We start from the raw sequence: 23613 nt of genomic DNA on the forward strand, positions 1-23613 counted from the left end.
TATTCTGATAATTGTTTTTTTCCCGCATTTTTTAGGTAAATTAGTCTTGGAATTGAATCAACTCATAATTAGGATTTATATAAAATTAAAATATACAAATACTATGTTACTATATTATTATTATTATTATTATTATCATTTTTGTTTTTATCCTTTTATGTATGTCTATTAACTGTTGACCCATAAACATTCGCATATATATATAATAAGTAAAAATAAATCACAATGGAAGAAATAAATAAATAAAAAATAAAAAGCGGCTGCTGTGTACGACAAAGACCAGAGAGAGTCCCTCTCTTTCTCTCCCTTTCTCTCTCTGCTATCAATTCCAGCTGAAGAGATCGCACCCAAAAAAAAAATAAATTCAAATCCCTAAATAAAACCCTTAACAGCAATAAATTTTCGATAGATCCTTACTTTCAAATCTCTATTTTCTTTTCTTTTTTTGGAAATTAAACTTTTTTTTTGAAATTTCGGTTAGGTGTTGGGATTCGTGATCGAATTTTGGTTTTTGATTGAAATTAGGGCAAAAGCTTTGTTTCCCTTTGGTGGGTTTTAGAGAGTTGTAGAAGAATGGTTGGGAAAAACTTGTGGGCTTGGAATAAAAGAAAATTACGTTTGAGGTCTTGGTGATTGGGGTGAGATTTACCTTTTATTTTTTTTTTTATTTTTAAATTGTTGAATGATTTCGTTAGGGAGTAACGATGCGAGGAAGGGGGTAGGGTTAGGGTTTGGTGGAAGAAAAATGGAAGAGGCTGAGCTTGAGGAAGGAGAGGCTTGCTCCTATAATAACAATAACGACGATTATGATGCCACCACTGACCCCGAAGCTGATCTATCTTCTCTCGCTTACATAGTAAGGAGCTTTGACTCTTCCTTTTTTTTCTTTTAACTAATGTTTAATTATATTGTGTTGACCCTTCTTTTTTTGGGTTTTAGTTTCGAAGTTAAGATTTTTATGCTGATTAACTGCAATGTTGGATATTGTTACTTCAGTTTAAACGCGTTTACTGCTTAACTGTGTTGCTTTTAGAAATATAAGATATGGACTGGTATTTTACTTTTTTATTCTAACATTGCGAGGTCTATGATGGGGATATTTAGAGGTTTACTCGATAGGTGTCTAGTGCAGCCATAAATTAAGCTTTTCTCGTGTAGTGGTGTATTAATGTTTTTCAGAATTTCTTGAGTTGTTGGTATGAATTGGACTCCTAGCTATTGGAGGAGCCATTATTCATAAATTTCCATATAAGGTTGGTTATGATTCATTATGGGACTCTTGACTGTTATGCTGCGGATTTTGTAATTGGGAGTAAGGAGAGCAAGATTCAAGCACATTCATTAGCTTATGGAGTTGCTGTGTGCTATTAGTGCATTTAGACGATTAGCCACTATCTCTACAATGTATGCAGAATTTAGACCTTTCTAAATGTCTTATTACTTGTTTGATGCTTGTTCTTAGTTCCTACCTATTCTTTTATTATCTTTTAGTGATATTTGTCTCCTGAAATGTTTTTTAAGGATGAGAAAATTCAACATGTTCTTGGACATCTTCAAAAAGATTTTGAAGGTGGAGTTTCTGCTGAGAATCTCGGTAAGTCAAAACAATAAGAGAATCGTGGTTCTTGTGAGGTCAAGAGTCACCAAAAATCGGAGTTCGTAAATTGAAATTGATGATTTTGGGATGTTTGACATTGCCACAGGGGCAAAGTTTGGTGGTTATGGATCATTCTTGCCGACTTATACACGTTCTCCTAGTTGGCCTCATCCGAAGAGTCCACCAATTAAGAGCTGCAATACATCCAAGTCTCCAATCGATATGCCATTGGAGGTAGAGTTTTTTTAGTTTGTCCCCCCCCCCCAATGGATATATAGTTCATTTCATATGAGGGAGGAATCTTTCTATCTTGATTTATGTGAGAAGTCCAAGTTAATATGAGCACTTAGTTCGTTTTTTTTTATATAGGATGACCATCGTAACTCGGCATGTTGGCCAAGTGGTTCACAGTCACAGAGGGCTGGACCACCTCCAATAAATGTTGGAACCCTCCCTGCTTTGAAGGCATTGTCTGCGAATGATTCAATCAAACAAGAGGTTAGCGTAACACCTGGTGATGCTGATGAGCTTGCCTTTAGGTGCGAATCTGCAAACAAGAAAGCTGCCAATATACCAGACCAGAAAACATTAAAGGTGCGAATCAAAGTGGGGTCAGACAACTTGTCAACACAAAAGAATGCTGCAATCTACAGTGGTCTTGGCCTTGATGTATCACCATCTTCCTCCTTAGATGGGAGCCGTTCAGAAAGTGATGGGATGTATCGACAGACTCAAGAACCATTGTTTGATTCTCCAACCAGTATTCTTCGGGTAAATCCTCCATCTTCTATTTTGTTAATCTTCCTATTAAAAGAATGTTCCTTTTCTCCTATCTTCCTACATCTGATATACCTGAAATGATCTGAATATATATATTTTTGAATATTTTGAGCAGTTTATGACTTCCTTCCCACTAGCTGGTGAGGCACTACTGTCACCTCTACCCGATCATCTACTTAACTTGATTGTAAAGGAAAAGCCAAAAGAGAATAGATCTGATTCTGGAAAGGGGGATGGAATATTGTTGGGAGACAAGAAAGCAAAGTCAGCAGAGAAAAAAGATTTTCCAGCAGAAAGGAAGAGTAGCAACAACAGGGAAATGAGGAACGACAACAGTACAGTGTCAAAGAAGGGAGTAGATATCGATGTATTGGCTTGTGAGGAGCTTGTTTCAAAAACATTGAAACTTCCTCTTTTATCTGATTCATATTCTGCTGTAGCCAAGGTAAAAAATAAGGGCATAGCTAGAAACAAAGGTGTCCATGATGTAGCTGAGGAGTCAGTGGAGCCAAGACTTACCCAAGAGATTGGCTGGGAGAGTCCAAGGGCTGGCTCAGCTGGAAAGGTTTTGGAGGAACAAAAGACAAGTTCTTGGGGTGATACTTCAGGCTCTGTTAGAAAAGGTGGGTATAATAAAGCGGACAAAACTTGTGATTCTGTCAAAGCTGACTCTAATACTCTCAAAGGTAGCAAAGTTCTAAATAGTGAATCGGTAGATCCTCCTATTCAGAAGATCAGCCCAAGAGTGACAGCGCATGAGCAAGGCAATATGAAGGTACCTCCTGCAAAGGAGCATACCTCATCTGGTGGAAAACGAAAATTGAAAGGCAGTCTAGATGCAGAGGTAGCAAAAGAAAGCTTGAGGGTTGGTTTGCCTTTGATGCTGAATAATAAGCAGACTGCTCATGTAAACAGTTATACAAACAAAAGGGAAATGGGAGGCAAAAAATTAGACAGGTCGTTTCAAAAGGCTGAAGATATGTATAGAGATGTTTTTGGAGATATTGGAGAACCAGAACGGGAAGAGAACCAAACAAGTTCATTGGAAATTCCTTCTGAAGATTGGCTGAAGATAGCTGATAAGATTGTAAAAAACACATCAGCCACTAACAACGGACATGGTGATAGACTGAGTGGTAAGCAAATTGAGGGCATATTGGCAACTAAATCGGGCCCCAGAGCAACTGTGGGTGCACATTTCAACTCTGCTAATGTGAATGTTGCTGCTCCTGTATTGATAAAAGAAAATTGGGTTTGTTGTGATAAGTGCCAGAAGTGGCATCTTCTCCCAATAAACATAAACCCTGCTGACTTACCTGAGAAGTGGTTATGCAGCATGCTTAACTGGCTGTGAGTTCTTTATCATCACCCTTTCTAATTTTTTATGAATGTAATTAGTTGTTGAGATTTATAAGCTTTTTCACGCTTGTATTTTGTAAAAAAATTATTGGATTGAACATGAGACCCATGGGTGTTGATAGTTTAACTTTTGTGATAGATTGTGGGAAGGTATCTCTTTTTCCTTGTTAAAATCTTTAAATTTGTTTGTCCCTTAAATGTTTAGGCCTGCAATGAATCGCTGCAGTGTCGAGGAGGATGAAACTACCGAAGCTGTTTTCCCATTGTATCATGTTCCTGCTGTAGACAGTCAAGCTAATCCGCAAAGTAATCCTGTCAATATTATGTCTTTACCACCCTCATCTGATGCCTTGCAACCTGACCAAAACCAGCGAAGTTTCGGTTCACACACTGTTTTCCCTGCTGGAAGTAAGAAACACGGTTTAAAAGAAATATCAAATGCAATAGATAAAGATGGGCCAACTTCTATGAAGAAGAACGTGGAGTCATCAGTTCGATCTGGAAGCCCGACTGATGTGACTCAATCTCCCGTGGTTGGTGAACCTGCTTTGAAGCCTGTAATTAAATGTGATTTACCTGTTGAGAAACACAGAAATAATCAGAAAGAGAAGCATAAATTGCCAGAACACAGTTCTGATGGAGGTATTCTTTTTAAGCTGATACCAGTCATACTTGTAAAACTTGGTTTCTAAATTATTAATGTGTTGCTTTTGTAAAATATGCTAATAGGTGATACCAAAACTTCAAAGATGAAAGGCAAAAGGATCACTGATCAAGATTCTTTAAGGGCCTCCAAGAAAATTAAGGGTGAAAGTTCACATCTTGCTGAAAAAGATTGGATGTTGGACCATTCTGGTAAGGGTGGGCCTAGCACAAGTAATGGTTTGCCTAGCACATCAATAGGAAAGGATCAACCTAGACACAGTCAACTTTTTGCTTATAAGGATTCAAAGTCTGATAAGGATAGGCAGCAGGTCTCTGGTAAAAGAGTAAAGGATAAAGTTCTGGTTTCCTCAACTGATGGACCAATGGACCAGATGAACGATGGTGTGGAAGTTTCAAGAAAGAGGAAAGCTGATGCTTGTGTTGGCAGTCAGTTATGTACAGGTTCTCTCCAAAGTGTGAGTGATCACCTCCAGGATAGCAAAGTGTTTGTGAAGGAAGAGTTCAATGAGAATGACAACAATAGGGAAAAGAAGGCCAGGTTATCCAAGCCTGGAAGGAAGGATTCTTCTGCAAGTAAAAGCAGTGGGAAACTAGAGAAAAAAGGTATACATGAACAGAATCAACAAAGTGGGCAATATCTAGGTAGCTTAGATGGTACGGATTCATTGAAAAGGGATTTTGGATCTGCCCAACCTTCTTTAGTAGCTACCTCTAGCTCATCTAAACTTTCGTGTTCACATAAATCAAAACCTGGCTTCCATGAAACAAAAGGCTCATCAGTAGAATCGGTTTCCTCATCTCCTATGAGAATTGCTAATCCCGATAAATTTCCATTGACAAGGAGGAATGTTGCAGGGAAAGATGAGTCTTGTGAAGCTGGTCTTTTTGTTTTAGATAGTCTAGGAAGATGTTCAGATGGTGAAGATAATGGTGGGAGTGACAAGTCAGGGGCAGTAAGGAAGGAAAAAACTTTGGCTGCAGCTCAACATGGGTCCCTTGTGTCCTCTTTACTTGATGTTCAGGACAAGGATGGTGGTCAATTAGGTGGCAGTAAAGCCAAGGCACCAATTAAATCTTCTCCTGATACTAGAAAAGGCCAGTTCATGAATGGTAGTGCTGATTATTTAGGCCAAGAGCCTCAATTTTCTGGTAAATCAATGACAATGAATGAACCCCATGATGAGGACAATCAGAATGACAACCATGGCAATGGCAAAGTCTCTCATCCAAGAAAGTCAGGCAAAGGGTCCTCATGGTCAAAGGACAGGAGTTGTAATTTTAAATCTGGTTTTGTTGATGTACAGCAAGATCATCTGCCTTCATATGAGGTAAAGCCTACAGACAGTAGAAATCAATTTCAGGAGAGGCCTGGAGTCAAGTCTGATGAGAGTGAGAATAGATTTCTGGAAAATAAAGAATCTTTGGGAAAATTGTCTGGTGAGATTGGTAAAAGGGGGAATCAGTCAAATGGATGGTCAGATGCTAAACCAGATGCCACTGGAGGTCAAGATGTAATGTCTACCATGAAGCAAAATCCTGTGCAGGAGAGCAATGGTGAAAAATATACAAAGAGGTTTCACTCTGACAACTCTGATCATGCAGAAATTGCTTCTGAGAGAGGGAACTCTCGATCACTACCACCCTCTGGAGGAAGTCAGAACGAGATGCTGACTCGTTACCCCAACACGGTTTCTGGGTCCCAAAAGGGAAATGGAGCTGACAGATCTCAAGCTGATGATGCATTGAAGGTAAAGAAACAAATAAAGAAGGCTGATCATCAAAATGGGACTCAGCATAAAAATAGTTCAAGACATACTACATCGGCTGGACGTATCAGGGATGTTGATGCTCCAAGTCCAATGAGAAAGGATCCCTCATGTCAGGCCGCTACCAATACTTTGAAGGAGGCTAAAGATTTAAAGCATATGGCTGATCGTGTCAAGGTTTTGCCTTATTGTTTTCTTGTAACTTATTTCTTGCATTTTCTCATTGTCTTGCCTCTAGCATTATTTTATTTATAATTTTTGAATATTCCCCCAGAATTCTGGATCAAATTCGGAGAGCACATTACTTTACTTCCAGGCAGCACTGAAATTTCTTTATAGTGCTTCTCTATTAGAATCTTGCAACAATGAGAGTACCAAACATGGGGAGATGGCTCAGTCTGTGCAAATTTATAGTAGCACTGCAAAACTCTGCGAGTAAGTAAAATATCAGTTGCTCTAGTTGGTATTCTCTTCCTTTTGTAATCGTGAGTTGCTATTTATCGTTGTTGGAGCTTGATCTTGTATTAGTTGAAAAAAATTCCTGCAACATGGAAATCTTTAGTTATGCATTTTATTTTGGGGTGGTTTCAGTTTTCTGGTACTTGACTTTATTTTTGTTTGTTTACCAATCAAAATTCAGGTTTTGTGCCCATGAATATGAGAGATTAAAAGAGATGGCTGCTGCTTCTCTGGCATACAAGTGTATGGAGGTTGCATATATGAGAGTTATCTATTCCTGTCATGCCAATGCAAGTAGAGATCGGCTTGAGTTGCAGACAGCTTTACAAACGGCTCATCCTGGTAAACCAAAGAACCCTATCATTGCTCTAACTAAAATCCATCCTGTTAGTCTGTGTAGTATATATAATTGTAATTTTTGTTTATGGGAGCTTCCACCACTTATTGATCAGGGAGCTTGAGCCTGTTATATATACTCTGATTGCTTTATTTGTGGAAAGGCCTCTGCACATAAGATGGCTGCATCCTAGAAGCAGAGCTGAACTAATTGCACTGCATGAATGATTAGTTTACTTGCTTAACTACTGCGAATTTGTTCTTCAGTGTCTTCAAATCTGAGAATCTTCAGGCAGAGTGTCTTTCTGTTGTTCTTTTTGAAGGAATGACTGTCTTTCGGTTACTAGTGTTGTTGTGGGTTGTTTTTCAATCATACAGATGCATATCTGTTCTTCTGTTTTAGGTGGAGTAGTCGAGTCTGTAAATCATCAGTGTTCTAGTTCCCATTTGATGGTGCAACATTTACTACATGGGGATTGGCCTTCTTGTTATGCATTCATATGAGTACATATTTTCTAGTATGCCTACTCATCAGTCTCTCAGTCTCCCACAGCCCCTTAATTGCCTTTATCTGTTGTTTTGTGTCATGGACATTAAATTCTTTATGACTACTGTTAATGTCGCATTGATTGAGACAAACTTACAGTTAATTTTAACTTCTTTTCTTGACATTGGTGGTTGTTTCATATCAGGGGAGTCTCCTGCGTCTGATGTTGATAATTTAAACCAATCAACATCAGCAGACAAGGCTGTTGTTTCAAAAGGAGTTGGTTCTTCCCAGGTTGCTGGAAGTCATGTTATTTCTGCTCGAAACCGTAATAACTTTGTGCGCCTGCTCAGTTTTGTAAGTCTACCTTGGGTTGTATATCATTTTGAAAGTGTAATTCATGTGTTCTTATATATTTTTGGAGTGAAAATGTTACTGAACCGCTCCCCCCCCAAAAAATAAAAATAAAAAAAACATAAATCTTTATCCCTGAAACTAATTTTCTTTCTGTTCTAATGGCTAAAAGCTGTTGTGCAGTTCTCATGACCTTTTCTCACCCTACGCCTTCAATTAAAGGCTTCTGATTACTGTATGTTGAAATTGCACATGTGCCCATTTAAGCGCATAGACATTTGTAGTCATGAACTGTGTGTATTATCTCCTACTGTCATGTATTATGTCAGTTTGTGCTCTATTGTGTGTACAGCTTGTTTAAGTTTGTAGACTTATCATAACTAAAATCAAATGTGATGATTTGCAGACACAGGATGTAAATTATGCAATGGAAGCTTCAAGGAAATCACGAGCTACTCTTGCAGCTGCCAATTCAAGTTTGGGAGGGGCTAAAAGTAGGGAGGCTTTATCCTCTGTGAAGAAGGCTCTTGATTTTAGCTTCCAAGACGTAGAGGGAGTGCTACATTTGGTACGAGTGGCAATGGAAGCCATTAGCCATTAAGGAAAAAAATCTGGTTGGAAAGGATGGTTGTATACTAGGAGGAAATTTCATCTTGATGGTTTATCCTTGGGGTATGAAGTTCTAGATGAGAAAAAGAAGGGTTGGCCAGCCCTTCCTGCTTCAATCCTGAGCACTTCCAAGTTGGCAAGTGCCTCTTTTCTAACACTTGCTGTACATTTGTACAATACAAGACAAAACTGAGATTATCAGTATATTTTTTCACAAGCTTCAACTGCTTTCTGACAAGGAACAAGCTCTTTTAATTTCCTTTCCAAGACGGTACTATGAAGCAGAGCACCGTAATTGGCAGTCAGGTTTGCTACACTTAGACTCATCCTGCTTTAAAAAATAATGTTTGACGCATTAAGTCAATTTTCTCTTCTTTTCTCTTTCCCTTTGCCCTCATCCTTGTCCATTTCCTTTTCTGTTTATGTTTTCTTTAAGTTTCACCTTCCTTATCCATATTTGTGCAGGTCAGCTGTTGTAGTGCTTGTCATTGTTTATAGTTCTGATTAATCAAGATGAGTTGAAAGAATATAGGAAGAAAAAGGAAATTGGTGGTGCTAGTGATCCGAAGAAGGTTGCTGGAATTCTTTATTTCATTTCTTTTCTTCCCTTTAGAGGTTTGTTTTTGATTGCTTAATATTTACTTTGGCATACCATTGCTTCCAATCATTCTTATGTTGTGGCCGTATATATACTTACGTACCATAAATATATTCTTTGTAGGGTTCTCTATGTGGAATGTGGCTGGTAGCAAGTGATTTTGTTTGTGGGAGAGAGATCATTCAATTATATTCAAGTTGGCCTTCTTGATGTTGATAGGTAAAAAACCAAATCTTTCAGTGGCCGCTACTGTTCTTTTACTGAATTACAATCCTCTGCTAAATCTCTTGCCAAAAAAAAAAAAAAAAAAAAGCTCGGAGAGACAAACAGTTTCATTAACCCTTGTCATTAGTGGACTAAAGAAGCCCTTGCAAATCTCATATTCTTAGCGTGTACATCCGTAGAGTCAGTTTTATACATTTGAGGAACTTATTTATCAAGTAAAATTTGAAAAACATGATCTTTCGATGTTTAAATATTCGGGGTCAGCGGCTAACTTCATATTAATGAGGGTTTTTACACATCTCTTTGTTGAAATCAGTAGTTCATGTTTGTAGAATGTACAGCTTTGAATCAATTTTTGATTGTGAGTGCTGATTATACAATATGTTTTGATTTCAGGTTGAATAATATGTGCAGTTGCATAAGCAGTGAAGCTGCTTATGTATCAAACTATTGTAGCAAAATTGCTACTTGTCTTTTAACCTTTTATTTCATTATCGTTGCAATTTCACTGTAAAATATCTTGGCACTTAATTTAGAGCTGATATATATATAATGTGACAAAATTTTTGAACATGCTGCATTTCTTGTCTGTATGTACATAGCAATGACATTTATTTCAACTTTTGATCAATAAAATTGAAGGGTGAAATCAATATATCCATGAAATTTGAAGCTGCTTTTAGTAATGTAATTCAATTATGTTGCCTGTCCTAGGTTTGATTAATTAATGTTGTCTGGCGTCCCACTCAATTTATATAATTGCGAAAAAGATGGTTATAATAATATTCAGCTGCATTCAATTATGGGTGAAGATTTTATATAATAAAATATATTTTTTAAGAAATTGATGTATTTGCTTTAGTAGAAATAGTAATGTTAAGATTTTGAAAATTATGGTGCTTTTATCTTCGAACAGAAATACTGCAAGTTTGATTTATGTCTTTATTTTTACAAATCATTAATGGTACTATGGAATTAGTACCATTTTATATTTATATATTGTATACATAAACTATTATATTAATTCAATATAAAAAATAAATGTATGTATTTTGTTTTTTAAATGTGTACAATTGAATCAAAGTTGAAATAATGTATATTTATGAATCACGTTTCAAGTTTTATGTGTATAATTGCACCAATAAAAGTTCATGTATTAAATTATACATTTAACGAAGTTTGTGTAAATTTGATATTTATCCCTTTTATAAAAGACTAAATTCTTATAATTTTTCAATCGAGTTTAGACTTAATCAACTATTTAAATAATAATATATGTATGGCTTAAAAGCACAAAAAGTACTTAAATTATGCTCTTTTTTTTTCTAGATTATCTGTAAAGTTAATATTGTTCATTTTGTGGCATGTGATTCTTTTAAAATAAAAATAAATTAAAAAATATAAGTAAATTAAATTATTAAAAATCAAATTAAATTATATTAAATAAAAACTTTTTAAATATTTTTATTATACTCTCTCCTCACATGATTCTTTCTTTTATGTTAATGTATTCTGTTTTAATTGTTAAATAACTTTGATTTGTAAATATTTAAAAAAATGAAGAAAATTATTTTTAAGAAAAAAAATATGAGTTTTGAATTGAGGTTTAAAAACGAAAAAGAAACTTGCAGTTGTCAAAATTTGAGTTTAGATGAGCCTTCCGACGGGTTCTTGAATTTTACATCAACTAATTTTTGGATTTTTTAGTTAAAAAATGTCCGTGTCACAAAATGATTGGTTAATAATTATTTTAATGGTGTGAATTGTTTTGGAGTAATTTAAGTAAACATGTATAATTTAGGTATCATTGATGGGCGTTGAAACCACCAAATATAAATTCTTACGACAAAATAACATTACTTAGCAATATAGAGTAGTAGGGTCGAATCCACAGGGATTAGTTATCTAATTTCGCCTTTTTCTGTGACCAGAATCGATGTTGTGGTCACAGTCATGCCCACGACCTATGTGTAGAAATGCTGAAAATAAAAATAAAAATGGGGGTTTAAATTTGTTAAGATAATAAAAAAAATAAAATACGAAAAATAAAATAAAACAGATTCAAAAATGCAAAAAATAAATAAATTTAAGAAAATAAAATAAATAGATAAATAAAATCTTTTTTTAAGCTTAGCCTTAGCCTCGTGTACTCCAATCGCCCACTTTTTCTTATGTAGTCAATCCTAGTACGACCTGCAAACTGTCTCTTGCCAAACTTCTAACTGCGATATATGTGTTCGCAATTTAAGATTTCGACAGCCTTATAATCTGAAAAGGCCAACTCAAATCCACGACTTCAACCGCGTGAGTTGCTTAAATCCGATCTCTATCTCTCTTGACGAAATTCAACTGGCTTTTTCCACCTAGACACGCCAATTTGTTCGTAGGAATTCGAACACAACACGACCGATTCGTCTTCCCAATTGTACGCCAAACAACTCCAACTCAACGTGCACTTTTTGAATCAAAGCTGAATCAACTTTAAAGGACGAATTTATACTATCCCATATACTGGAGAGATAAAAAATACTGCGTTTAGAGGTTTTTTTGAGCGGGCTCGTATCTTACGATTGTTTTATTGGAGCAATATCTAAGCTAAAACTAAAAAGGGTTTAGTTACTCATGGGAAAAAAAAACCATGCTTTGAAAATAGATTTGTGAAATTGTGGGGGATGAAAAGGGGAGGGCCTTGGAAGGCAATTAAACCAAAAGGGTGAAAGTAAAAGAAAAAAAATTAAAATGGCAGAATATAGAACTGATGTGTGAAAGGAAAAAATAAAGAATTTATTAAATGTCAAAGGTCAAGTGTGTGTTCAATTAGCTGCAGTCACTAGGTATTTACATACACTTTTAGTGTTAAAATTTAGCTAGATTTTTCTAAATATTATCACTAAATAATTCAAAATTTAAAAATCAAATTTAAATTAGAATTTAAACTAATTATAGAATTGTAACAATATAAAAAATCCTTCAATCTTTATCCAACCACTTTTTAAAAAAATCTTCAACCTTTCAAATTTTATTTAGTTATCTTGGAATATTCAATCTTTCAATGAAGCCCTTCTCTTTGCTTTTTGTTCCAATTTAGCTCCTTTTTGTAAGAGTTTGAATTCGGTACACCAACTTCATTCCTGATAATAAAAATCTAAATTTAATAGAAATACGAATTTATCTTGCTATCAACCATCTATGAAAAAAAAATACTTGGGAAGATGAAACTACCATGGAGACCTCTGTACTAGGAGTCAAATTGCATTTTACTTATTCTACAAAAAAATGGGTAAATTAGTCCCTATACATTAGATCAAACAATAAACTAATCATTTTGTTAAAAAATTCATCCATTTATGCTATTAAAAATTGATTCCCATACATAAGCATGAAGTACATTGGCACGTCACATGCACCGTCTAGTTATTCCATCAACTATGCCAGTTTTTAACAATACAAATGAATGAAAATTTTAATAGAAAGGATCAATTTATTCTTCAATTTAATATATAGGGATTAGTTTTTATTCTTTTGAGTAAATAAAGCAACATGCAATCGAACTCTTAATCCATAGTAGTTTTATCAACTAGTATCGTATTATTATTTTGTTTTCTAAAGCAAGAGAAGGATGATATTGCTGACAGGATTCCCCCAAACATTTGACTCATCTAACAGAAAAGACATAGGCATAGGCATAGGCATAGTGCTTTGGTTAGAAGGATTTCCAATTAATTTTGTAGAATCTCGTTTTTTCAGTGGTATTGGAAACAATGATTTCGGGATCACAATTTCGATATATGAGGCTGTATTTTATTCTTTAATTAATGTTTATGGAGTTACATTAGAGTTGTATTAAATTTTGGTGAAGAAATTTTAATATTTACCTAGTTAATTTAAGAAAAAGGGTTAAATTGTAATTGATGTAAAAATCTAGTTATAATTGAATTATAGTGATTAAGTGGTCTAAATCCTATAAGTGGAATGGTTTAACTCGCAATTATACCATTCTTGTTTAATATGGACGGTTTAAGGATAGAATTTAGCTCAAATATATGCTTAATTAAAGGGTAAATATGTATTTTAATAATTTTAACTTAAGAAATAAATAAAATAAAACATTCATCTTCTTCCTTTGTGGATTTTTCCACTGAAAGTTGAATGCTAAAACACCATTGAAGGGTTTGGAGTTTCGACTGGGTTGTAACCTTGTATGGTAAGAGTTTGTTACCCATTTTTAGTAATTTCTATGTTTTTGAGATCGTTGCATTTAGATCCAACTAACTCGTATCTTTGTTTTTAAAATTTTTAAGAATTTTGGATTTCACCATTGATGATTTCTTTTTGTTTATGATGTTAAAGGATGAATTTGAGGTATTGGTTGTTGATTATGATTAATGTGTAAAGTAATTTTCTTAGTTTTTTATTAAAGGATTAAATTGATTGAATATTAAAATTGATAGGGAATTTTTGATAATTTATAATAATTTTGGGCTGTAAATGAATGAGTGAAAATTCGGTTAGCGTGAGAAGTTGTAAAATTTTGTTAAATTTGGAATTTTGGGGTTTAAGGACTAATTTGTGAGAAATGTAAAAGTTTAGGGTAAATGTATGAATAATGAAAAATTAAGGATCTTATGCATTGAATTGAGTGTGAAATGTATGTGAATTTAATAAATTGAATTTAATTACTATATAGATCAAGAACTGAGTCAAAAAGACTAACAGAAAAAAGGGAAAAATTGCGTAGTAGTTTCTGCGCTTTAATCTGAAGTAGATTGTAGGTAAGTTCATAGTGTAATATATGTAGATGAATGTTTCTTTATAATTATATCATTTTTTAATAGATAATTGTATATATGTGGAATTTCATTAGTTACCTATATACTATTAAATATTGCAAATAAGTACATATGAAAATGAATAATTGGTGGTGGAAATTCTTGTGATTTCACATTATGGGAATGAATTTAACAGTTTCCTAATATGACTACGGAAATTAAAGAAGTGGCTCTGAATGATAAATATGTATAAATGTAATGAATTTATGTATAATGCCCGGTTGAACGTAGTAACTGCTTAGGATACGATTGGCATGCCAATAGGGTTTAAACACGCGCTTGTACGAGTTTGCACTTCGGTGCCTCTGATTGCACATTTGTGCCTCTGTCTACACTTCGGTGCTTTTGTTACGCATTTATGATGCCTCTGGTGTGGTGTAGTTATCCCGAGTATCCAAGTCAAATTACTTAATTCATCGGGCTATATGTTAATCGAATTACAACTTATTTATGTGCTTAAATATTATTGCATATTCATGGTATTTGTAAGTGAAAAATGTTACAATGAATCTCTTGTTTACATGTGTGGACAATTACATTGAGGAAATATGATATATGGCAATGGTAACTTCTTTTGAGAAGGGGTTATTATGATATATTGGATATGTGAACCAACACTAACGTGGTTTGTGAACTTGTATTTGGCTATCAGGAATTATGAATTAGCTACTTGAATATATATATTTTGTTTAAGGTAAGTTAATTAGTGTTTTAGATTATGAACTTACTAAGCTTTTTTAGCTTACTTGTTTTGTTTGTGGTTCTTTTGTAGTTTCCAATTTATGGATTGACTGGACGGATTGAATCGGAGCTCACACTATCCAGTCATCTTGGTAGCTTTTGTATTTAATTTTGGGATGTGGCATGTATATAGGTTTTTATTGTTGATATGTAAAATGTTATGTCATGATGATATTTCTAGTTAAATGGTTTGGTTAGGTAATACTTAATGTTAAGAATTAGGTAATGATGCTTTGGAATGGTAACTTGATGTGTATGTTTATATTTTGGCCAAATTGGTTGATGGATTGAGCATGGAAAGATGACTAATGTTAAGTGCCTTCTTGGTTGGGTTATTTGTTTGAATGATTATTAATTGTAGTGTCTTTGAATGATATATTGGTTAGGTATTTACCAGGTATGTTGTTATGTGGTTTGGTCATACTAAGGCTTGTGGAAGTGGGATGTCTTGATGTGCAAGATTTAGGCTTGTTTTGGTTTGTTTTAGAGGTAACATGTGCTGCACACGGGCTGTCACACGGTCATGTGTCCCAAAACACTTTGTAACACAGTCTAGCACACGGCTTGCTACACGACTGTGTGACCCAACTTCGAATACACACATGGTTTGGCACACGGCCTTATGACCCTATTTCAAATACTTACATAGGCGGACACACAGGGTGGGACATGGTCGTGTGTATTGACTTCAAATGTTCACACGATCTAGGCTATGTTACACGGGCTGGTCACACAGCCGTGTGACCCCTGTTTTCTAAATTTTCAAGTTTTTTAAAATTTTTTGATTTGTTTTGATTTGATCCCAAATTGTTCTCAAACTATTTTTAGGGCTTCGTAGGCTCAATTTAAGGCCTATATGTGTATGTATGTCATGAATTGAATTGTTTGACAAAAGCTAGCATTTAATTGTAAAATTATGTCTGTTGAGAAGTTAAATGTTCTGTTTTGCTCAGTAACACTTTGTAACCCTAATCTAGCAACAGAGACAGGATAAAGGTGTTACACATTTGGTTCTAATACTGAATCACAGCCTTGGTTGGATGCGCAAAGTTAAAATGGCAACCTTTTCCATTTCTCTTGCGGTTCACATATTCCTTTGTTCTACAATAGAATTAGACATTCGTGCACCAAAAGATTAAAAATTAAAGTTTTTAAGGGACTACTTTCAGCCTACAATTTAATTTGTAACTATTCCTTTTTCTTGTACATTAAGGAACGATGATTGCTGATTAACGCCATCACACCCCTCTTTACCTGGAATTAATTCAGTTTGACTCCATAACCAACAATGGAGATTGCCATTAAAGTTTTAACGTTCCAGGGTTGGATTTTATTTGGTATGCCCAGGTTGAAGAATGGCTTGGATATGCCTAGATGTTGATAATGTGTTTTGTGATATCCAAGATGTTAATAATGTGTTTTGTGACATATTGGATGCTTGATTTCAAATGTTTATTTTCTTTTGATTGGTATAGATTGGCATGGGACAATGTTTTGTTGAAATTGGAAGAATCATATGAAAGTATAAATATGTTTGGTAGGAAGTATGAAATACATATCAAATGGATTTTTTTCAAAACAAAGGCAATGTCGCGATGACAAGTCCCAGACATCGTGACTTAGATTAACAGTCAGTGGCATCGCGAGGTCAAGATTTTCGAAGTCGTGATGAAACTCACTGAATGATAAGGTCCCTAAATACAATCTTTGATTACATTTAGGGAATGAGAAAGGGACATTGGCTAAGAAGTAGTTATTAAATTTCCCATTGTTGACTTCTTCTCCACAGGCTACACTAAAATCATCAACCATATTCTTATATCATGGGTTGCAGATCAAAGCTCATGACAATTGCATAAAGAGCGTCCCATGGAAACCAATCGATTAAATGATGCTCATTTGACCCACTTAAATTGACTTGGTACTTAGGGTTACCATGGTAAATATGTAATATGATAAGATTTGATTTTGTAATATTAAAAGATTGAGTCAATCCCTTAAGAATCTCAATTGTAGATAAACTCTAATTTCAACCGTTGATGTAACTCAATCTGTATCGTTAATTTTGAAAAAACTCAACTATAAATAGAAAGTTCTAATCCTATGACACTCGGAGAAGAACAATTGTTGGTTTTAACAAAGCTCCCCCACCCATTCGATTTAGCCAGAGTTATCAGTTTTTAAATCCCGGAATCAAACCAACGCAACAAATATATTTATTCCTTAATTGTGCATATAAACACTGGTTGTAAATTAATTAATTATATTTTAATATTTTTTTTATGATCAAAATTTTAAATAAAATATGAAGAAAACAAAACTCAGCATTTAGAGTTCCCTTGAAAAACGAAGGTCTACTCATGTAATAATGAAAATTTAGAGTGAACATTAAATAAAATTTCAATAGTTAAATTAAGACATTCTTCATCTTTACATACCAAAAGAAAAGAAAAAGGAAAAAAGAAGAGGAAAAGCTTTCGTGTCCCCCAATTCCCCCCATTTATATCCATCCAATGTACCCATTCAGGCCAAGTACCTAAACATGTTTGGATTCTCCTTGTCTCTCTCCAGATAGTCTCTTGTGATGAGATCTTCCATCCTCTTCTTTATGGCTTTAATATCAGGCTGCAATTTCCACATATTATGTCTATTAGGCAACCACCAATATATATATATGCGCATCTAATGTTGTTCTCTTATAAAACTATTAACTGCAGACGAAGGGTTAATAATAATAATAATACCTTGAACATGCGACTCAACTGCTCGACACACTCCGAAACTAACTGTTGATGTCCCAAAACCTTTCTGCTTTTCATTATCCGCACGATTGCAGCATCAATAGCATAACGGCGATCTTTATCAACATCTTCAACAACTTTCTTCCTTTCATCCACAGGAGGGAGAGGAATCTATACATTGGATGAAACACAGTTAAAATCTTCTTAATGCAAATAAATATAAAAAGAGGAATTGTAAAAACTGTTAAGAGACCTTAATCCTCCTCAATTTGTCGGTGAACTTAGAGTTGAACTCGAAGTAGTCACTCTGGGAGATGGTTTTTGTGTTTGGCTCTTTACTTAGTATCTTATACTTGGCACATGACAGCGAATGCAGTAATCTAACCAAGTCTTCATGGGTCAAGTTCAACTGAGCCATAATCTCTGAATAGCTCAGCCGATCAGAAGCATTGAAGAGCAGTAGGACAGCAGCCTGTTTACATAGGCAACTTGGAAGTTAGATTCTGTGATCAATGTTGAAGGAAACCCATCAAGACACAAACATGAATATGTCCAATTAAAAGGTGCATAGTTTACAGAATCTCTGCTTACCTGATAAGTAGAAACAATAAGTTCAATAGTTTTGTGTTCAAACTTGCCATTAATGTGGCAAGTTCCCAGCGAGTATATCCATGTAAGCTTTCTGTGCTTTGTTTTTGTTTCATAAAATCCTTTGAAAACTTCCACACACTTGATCTGAAACAGTGAGATTTCTAAATATAAATAAAACTTCCAAATACACTACGGAGCAACATATTTAATACCGTCATCATACAATAACTTGTTTGAAGTCATTACCATCTCAGCAGGGAGATTGAGATCGAAAGATTTATAACTCGGCCAAAATCCTGTAGTAAGAACTGTAACTGTTAAATCAATCCCCGGATGTGCAGCAGGATTGTTCCTAAGATAGTCCTCAAAGCTAGCTTGGTTTTCCCTTGCCAATGTCAGATCTGTGACCTGTTAGGATGGTAGAACACAAGTTACATCACAGTTAAAACCATAATAAATGCAGACAAATAAACTAGAGAAACACAGGTCAACTCACCATGCCTTCCATCTTTGAGGTGAACTGTCCACCACATTGCTGCTTTAGTTTAGTCAGAATACTCCTTTCATGATCATCATTAGCACTACGGTCAAAAAGCAGTCGGCGAGCAAGCTTCTTCCTGTCAATGATTGCACGTCATGAAGGTAGGATCAAAATGTACCAGGAGAAGTTACAAACATTACTGGTTTTCCCCCCTTTCTTGACAAGTGATGTGAAACTCATTGACAACAAAAAAAAAAAAAAACCTCACCTGTAGAATTCTGCAAAGAGATCTTTATCGCTAATATAGGCAAGTAGCTTAACTACCTACAGAAACCAAATAGATAGTTTAGAATCAATATCAGATCGCCAAAAATGTAACATCGAATTGATAAGCTACCTTCTCAAGTGTTTCTTCAATCGCTTCATCACTTAATTTCTCACTTCCACCCTTCTTGAGGATATTATCACAGAAAGTAGCCAAAAGCTCCGCACTCGAGCTGCCAGTTACAGTTTTGTTGCAGAATACCTCAAAAGCCTCTTTCAAGGCCTATGAACAATTCAAAAAAGCATGGTTCAGGGGAAATGTTGGAACATGATGCATAATAGACATTTAGGTACCATTATTTACAACACTAACCTTGTGGAAGAGAGTATGATTTTGAAAACAGTCACTCACATATGCCATATACTTATCATGAAGCTCAATTATCTTCCTGATAAGGACCTGATAATAGCATACAAGTTCTCAATATCTAATACTGTTTCAAGAAAATCCATAGCAATAAAAGTTGGGATATGTACCTGCTCCTGCACACCTGAAGAACTTGAGGCCTGTGGAAATGAGCGACAATTAGCACTTAAAACCAGAAACAGGTTAGGCATTAGAAACAAATTATCTTCTACTTTTTTCTCAATGACGAGGAAATCTTAGCCTGCAGTTTTAGTATTTTTCCCACTTTTTCCCCCAAAGAGAAATAACAAGGGAAAGTTTGCAGTTGACAAGTCAAAAAGGCATATCAAACTTTAAGAGAACTGCACAACCACACAGTTACAGATGTAGTTGATTCCCCCCTCCCCCCCCACCCCCCAAAAAAAAAAAAATCTGACTGGAACTGCTAGCTTAAATATTACTGTTGTTCCCTTCAGTTATCTAAAAGAATATGATTTCATCCCCTCACAAGAACACAATTAGTATCCAGAAAACATATTCATGAATTATCTTTAATACAGAGAAAATTCAATAAATGTATTCAACAATCATAATAGCAATCAGAGAAGGAAAACAAAATTAACCTGGTTACTTGCAGCATCTTCAACCTGTTGAACCAAGGTGGTGCCTTCAGCAGTAATATGCTGCAAGAAGAAAGCACTCAGATTCAGTAAAATCATAAGAGGAACATGAGAATTATGGCCATTTATCTCACAGAATAGAACCAGCAGAAAATTCACACCTGCTTGAATATATTAGCAACAGGATCCAAGCCTCGAAGTATTTTACAATAAAGCCTGTACATCCTAGAAAGATCCTCCACCTGCAAGATGTAACAAAAGTCAAATAAGTATCTAATATATATTTGCTAAACCAAATAGCCAGAAGCCAAGTATTGCTAGCAAAAAATGAGGTTGAATAATACCTTGTCATCTCTAAGCAAGGCCCTACATCCTGAGTGCTCCTTTTCAAGTAGCCGATTTGCATACACGACCAACAACTCATGTTGCACTTTCTACATACATAATAAACAGCTATAAATAGAATACTCTAGAAATTATAGAGTTTTCTTCATAGGAAAACTATGTTAATTCTTATTACAGTATTCCATGTAATTGAATATAAAAACAATGTGGAATCTCAATTTCTAGGTAAATGGAAGCAAACAGAAAGAAATATATAGTTGCCACCTAAAGAGAATGCACATAACTTCTTTCATGTATCTTAATGAAAACTTTCACACATCAAAAAGTATCCATTTATGTCTGCTCCAATGGAAGACAAACAGATTTTCTCTAAAAACGAAGGTGCACTTTCAAGCCAACTTAAGCTCACAGAAAAAGCTCTCTATTAACCTATAAATTTCCATGCAACTGACCTCTGACAATTTCGTCTCACTGCTTGAATGCAGGTAATGAGACACTCTGTCCCTTTCCTTCTTCAGGCATTCTTCAGACTGCAATTATCATTAAAATAAATGCTATCAGAACCATCTAGGGTTAATCAGGGTAAAAAACTTTAACTTATAAAAACCACAAACACAGGAACACTTAAGCACTTGCCTTCAACATGTAATCAGGACAAGAGTCTTCCTCAATCCAGCTTGATGCTTTCCGTGAATAGTAAGCACCAGTATCCTGAAGCATGGCTTCTTCAAAATCATCCTCATAACGATCCATTTGTCCCATGCCAATCTCAACAAAAATGCCCAAGACATTCTTCAATAATGCTCGGTCTATCTGTTCTCCCTCACGTTCTTTATCAATCTGATAAAGTAACCACTCCTCTTAGGATTTTTATTCAAAATGTGACCTATATACAATTAACCATGACACAATGATGTAAACTTACAAGGGCAATTACGGCATCTCTGACTTTTTCATGCACTTCCTGATATACCTGAAATGAGTAAAACAGATCATACACAGTTAAAAGTATATGGGAAATAATAGGCAACTAATTCTCAAAATCCAGTTCATTACAGCAGACCAGTATTGGATAAAGGTGTGCTTAAAGAACTTATGACAAACCAGATCACGGAAGCAGGTCAGCCCAACTTCATTAAGTGCAGGGAGTGACCTCCGGGCAATGAAGTAACGGTCAAGGTAATGGAAGAAGCGCGATAACCACCTGACCATTACTTTATGGTTGGCCCATCTTTTAACAAGTTCCCTCAACATGAACTCATCATGCTTCTCTCTTAAAGATGGCAATACCTGATTTGAGAAAAAAGATGAAATTTGAGAGAGAAAAAAAGAGAGCAAATTTTGCGCACCAAAGTAGATGGACAAATTAACTAATCTATTTGAGAAAACTATTAAAACTAGAATTTACAGAAATATCAAACAACAAAACCATAAAGCTTAAAAACAATTAACTAATCTATTAAGTCTCAAACAAATGCAACCAAAATTATCTGAACATGGAAGCTTAAATAGAGTAATTGAATCCTAGCATTCCTTTCAGTTGCAGGAATAGGCACTGTAAAAGATGTGGGTCAAATCCATCTCTTATGCAATGAGCATTCCAGTAAGTTTTCAGAAAGAGAGGGCCAGCTACATTACTTTTACATAAAACACCAATCTCCCTACAGAGCAACACAGACCAGTAGTCAGCACCCAATTACGCGACTGACATAACACCAAATTCCTTACCGTTGAAGTAATATATTCTTCAAATGCCTCTCGATACTTGTCATAAAGCTGTTGAGAATAATCATGAGGTGGCTTCTGAGTACACATGTTGTAGATAGTCCTATAGTAAAGATGATGAGGATCAGCATACCAGATAATTAAAAAATAAAAAGCAGCTCAAAAAAACAATGTTAGAAAAAAAGAAGAAAATGAGCAATGAGGAATACGTATAAAGCATCATATATTCTTCTGAGCTAAATGGAGGCTCCGGCAGCCCTTCCAAAATCCTCTTCAGCTTTGTGATCCCCTTATGCATATAATCCCATCCCTGATCCAATTCAATAGTCTTGCGCTCCATTGTTGTAAAAAAAAAAGAGAGAGGAGCTAAGATTTCTTCAAATTAAAACCTGTAAAAGCCCTAGCATTGACAAAAAAACCGAGGAAAATCAAACAATCAAACCCTAGCATGAAAATTGACAATAAACAATTCAACCTTCCATATATCAAGATATGAAGGTCAAACATCGAACAAAAGAACCCTAACAACAAAGCCAAAAAAAAGACCCAAAAATCAGCGAAAAACATAATTTCTAAACAATGTCACCTCAAACCTCACGACACCCACAAAAAAAAAAACAAAGCCAAATAATCGATCAAGCAAAATATATTTTTTAAAAACTAAAATAAATCGAAAATAATTGAAAGCACTGGAAAAGATGAATCGATCACTCAAAAAAAAATTGAAAATAAAATGATTAGCGTACCAGAAATATGAAGAAAGGGTAGTTGAATGAAAGAAACCCTAACCCTATCGCTAAAGAAGAATCGAATCGGAGAAGGGAATTGGGGGGAAAGGGGGGACGTAATTATGTAGTAGACGAATGGTTGAAAAAGCAGTCGATTGATTATATGAAGAAAAGAGGGTTCTTTTTTTTTTTTTGGGGGAGAAATTGTTTTAAAAAATAATTACTTAATATCCATGGCAATTGAAAAAGCTTAGTCCTTCGAGCTTTGACCACCCTACATTTGAAAGGACTCCCTTTAGAAACTTTGGGCTCATTGGGCCACACCCGGATTGGAGTTAAAGTTTGTGAATAATCTAATTATTATTAAATAGGAAAAATATCAAAACTATACCTTAACTCATATTTAACGTGTAATGTTATACATAAATTTTAATTTTATTCGATTTTATATATGTTATTATGATTAAATTAATAAAAATATTATTGAATTAGCATAATTTTACGATGATATATTGCATACACAAAAAATTATATTAATCCAATAGTATATTCATTTATTTAAATGTTTATAATTGAATAAAAATCAAAGTTTGATATATATATATATGAACCATAATTCAAGCTTTATGTGTATAATTATATCAAATCAATTTTTATATTAAATCAATATTTATGTATAAATTTGATATTTATCGCCATTAAATGTGAGCTTATTTGAAAATTTATTTTTTTTAAGATTATATCTACCAATTTGATGACATAAATAAAATTAAAGCTTATTTAAAATACGTTAATCAAATTTTAAATACTTGTTAGTTTATTATAATATGGATAGCTTAAATTTGCTTTATTAAAAATAATTATTTTAAATTTTAATGGCATTGTCTATTTTTTTAACATGTCAGA

General features: G+C 34.6%; 2 protein-coding genes across 3 annotated transcripts; one reads left to right on the plus strand and one right to left on the minus strand.

The window, feature by feature from the left end:
- The first annotated feature begins 224 nt into the window (after positions 1 to 224).
- LOC107930006 (cysteine-tryptophan domain-containing zinc finger protein 7) lies at positions 225 to 9891 on the plus strand. Its single transcript, XM_016861562.2, has 14 exons — positions 225 to 856; positions 1522 to 1594; positions 1704 to 1831; positions 1967 to 2368; positions 2493 to 3727; positions 3942 to 4378; positions 4466 to 6345; positions 6443 to 6603; positions 6809 to 6969; positions 7656 to 7807; positions 8211 to 8719; positions 8879 to 9028; positions 9135 to 9230; positions 9633 to 9891. Exons 1-11 carry the CDS (start codon positions 683 to 685, stop codon positions 8403 to 8405), a joined length of 4998 nt encoding a protein of 1665 aa, XP_016717051.2. The 5' UTR covers positions 225 to 682; the 3' UTR covers positions 8406 to 8719; positions 8879 to 9028; positions 9135 to 9230; positions 9633 to 9891.
- Positions 9892 to 17145: 7254 nt separating this feature from the next.
- LOC107929991 (cullin-1) lies at positions 17146 to 22969 on the minus strand. Of its 2 annotated transcripts, none has more exons than XM_016861550.2 (20): positions 22726 to 22969; positions 22189 to 22379; positions 21983 to 22082; positions 21359 to 21544; positions 21180 to 21227; positions 20891 to 21094; positions 20707 to 20784; positions 20254 to 20343; positions 20071 to 20151; positions 19913 to 19972; positions 19421 to 19450; positions 19257 to 19343; positions 19017 to 19166; positions 18888 to 18943; positions 18635 to 18755; positions 18385 to 18546; positions 18139 to 18282; positions 17801 to 18019; positions 17551 to 17718; positions 17146 to 17431 (listed from the first exon to the last, which is right to left on the minus strand). In XM_016861550.2, exons 2-20 carry the CDS (start codon positions 22317 to 22319, stop codon positions 17330 to 17332), a joined length of 2217 nt encoding a protein of 738 aa, XP_016717039.2. In that variant the 5' UTR covers positions 22320 to 22379; positions 22726 to 22969; the 3' UTR covers positions 17146 to 17329. The 2 variants fall into 2 exon arrangements, with proteins under 2 accessions (XP_016717039.2, XP_016717045.2); XM_016861556.2 differs by having other exon boundaries at positions 22189 to 22368; positions 22726 to 22954.
- Positions 22970 to 23613: the final 644 nt, after the last annotated feature.

Source organism: Gossypium hirsutum, chromosome A12 (genome assembly GCF_007990345.1).
Source record: "Gossypium hirsutum isolate 1008001.06 chromosome A12, Gossypium_hirsutum_v2.1, whole genome shotgun sequence".
Taxonomy (NCBI): domain Eukaryota; kingdom Viridiplantae; phylum Streptophyta; class Magnoliopsida; order Malvales; family Malvaceae; genus Gossypium; species Gossypium hirsutum.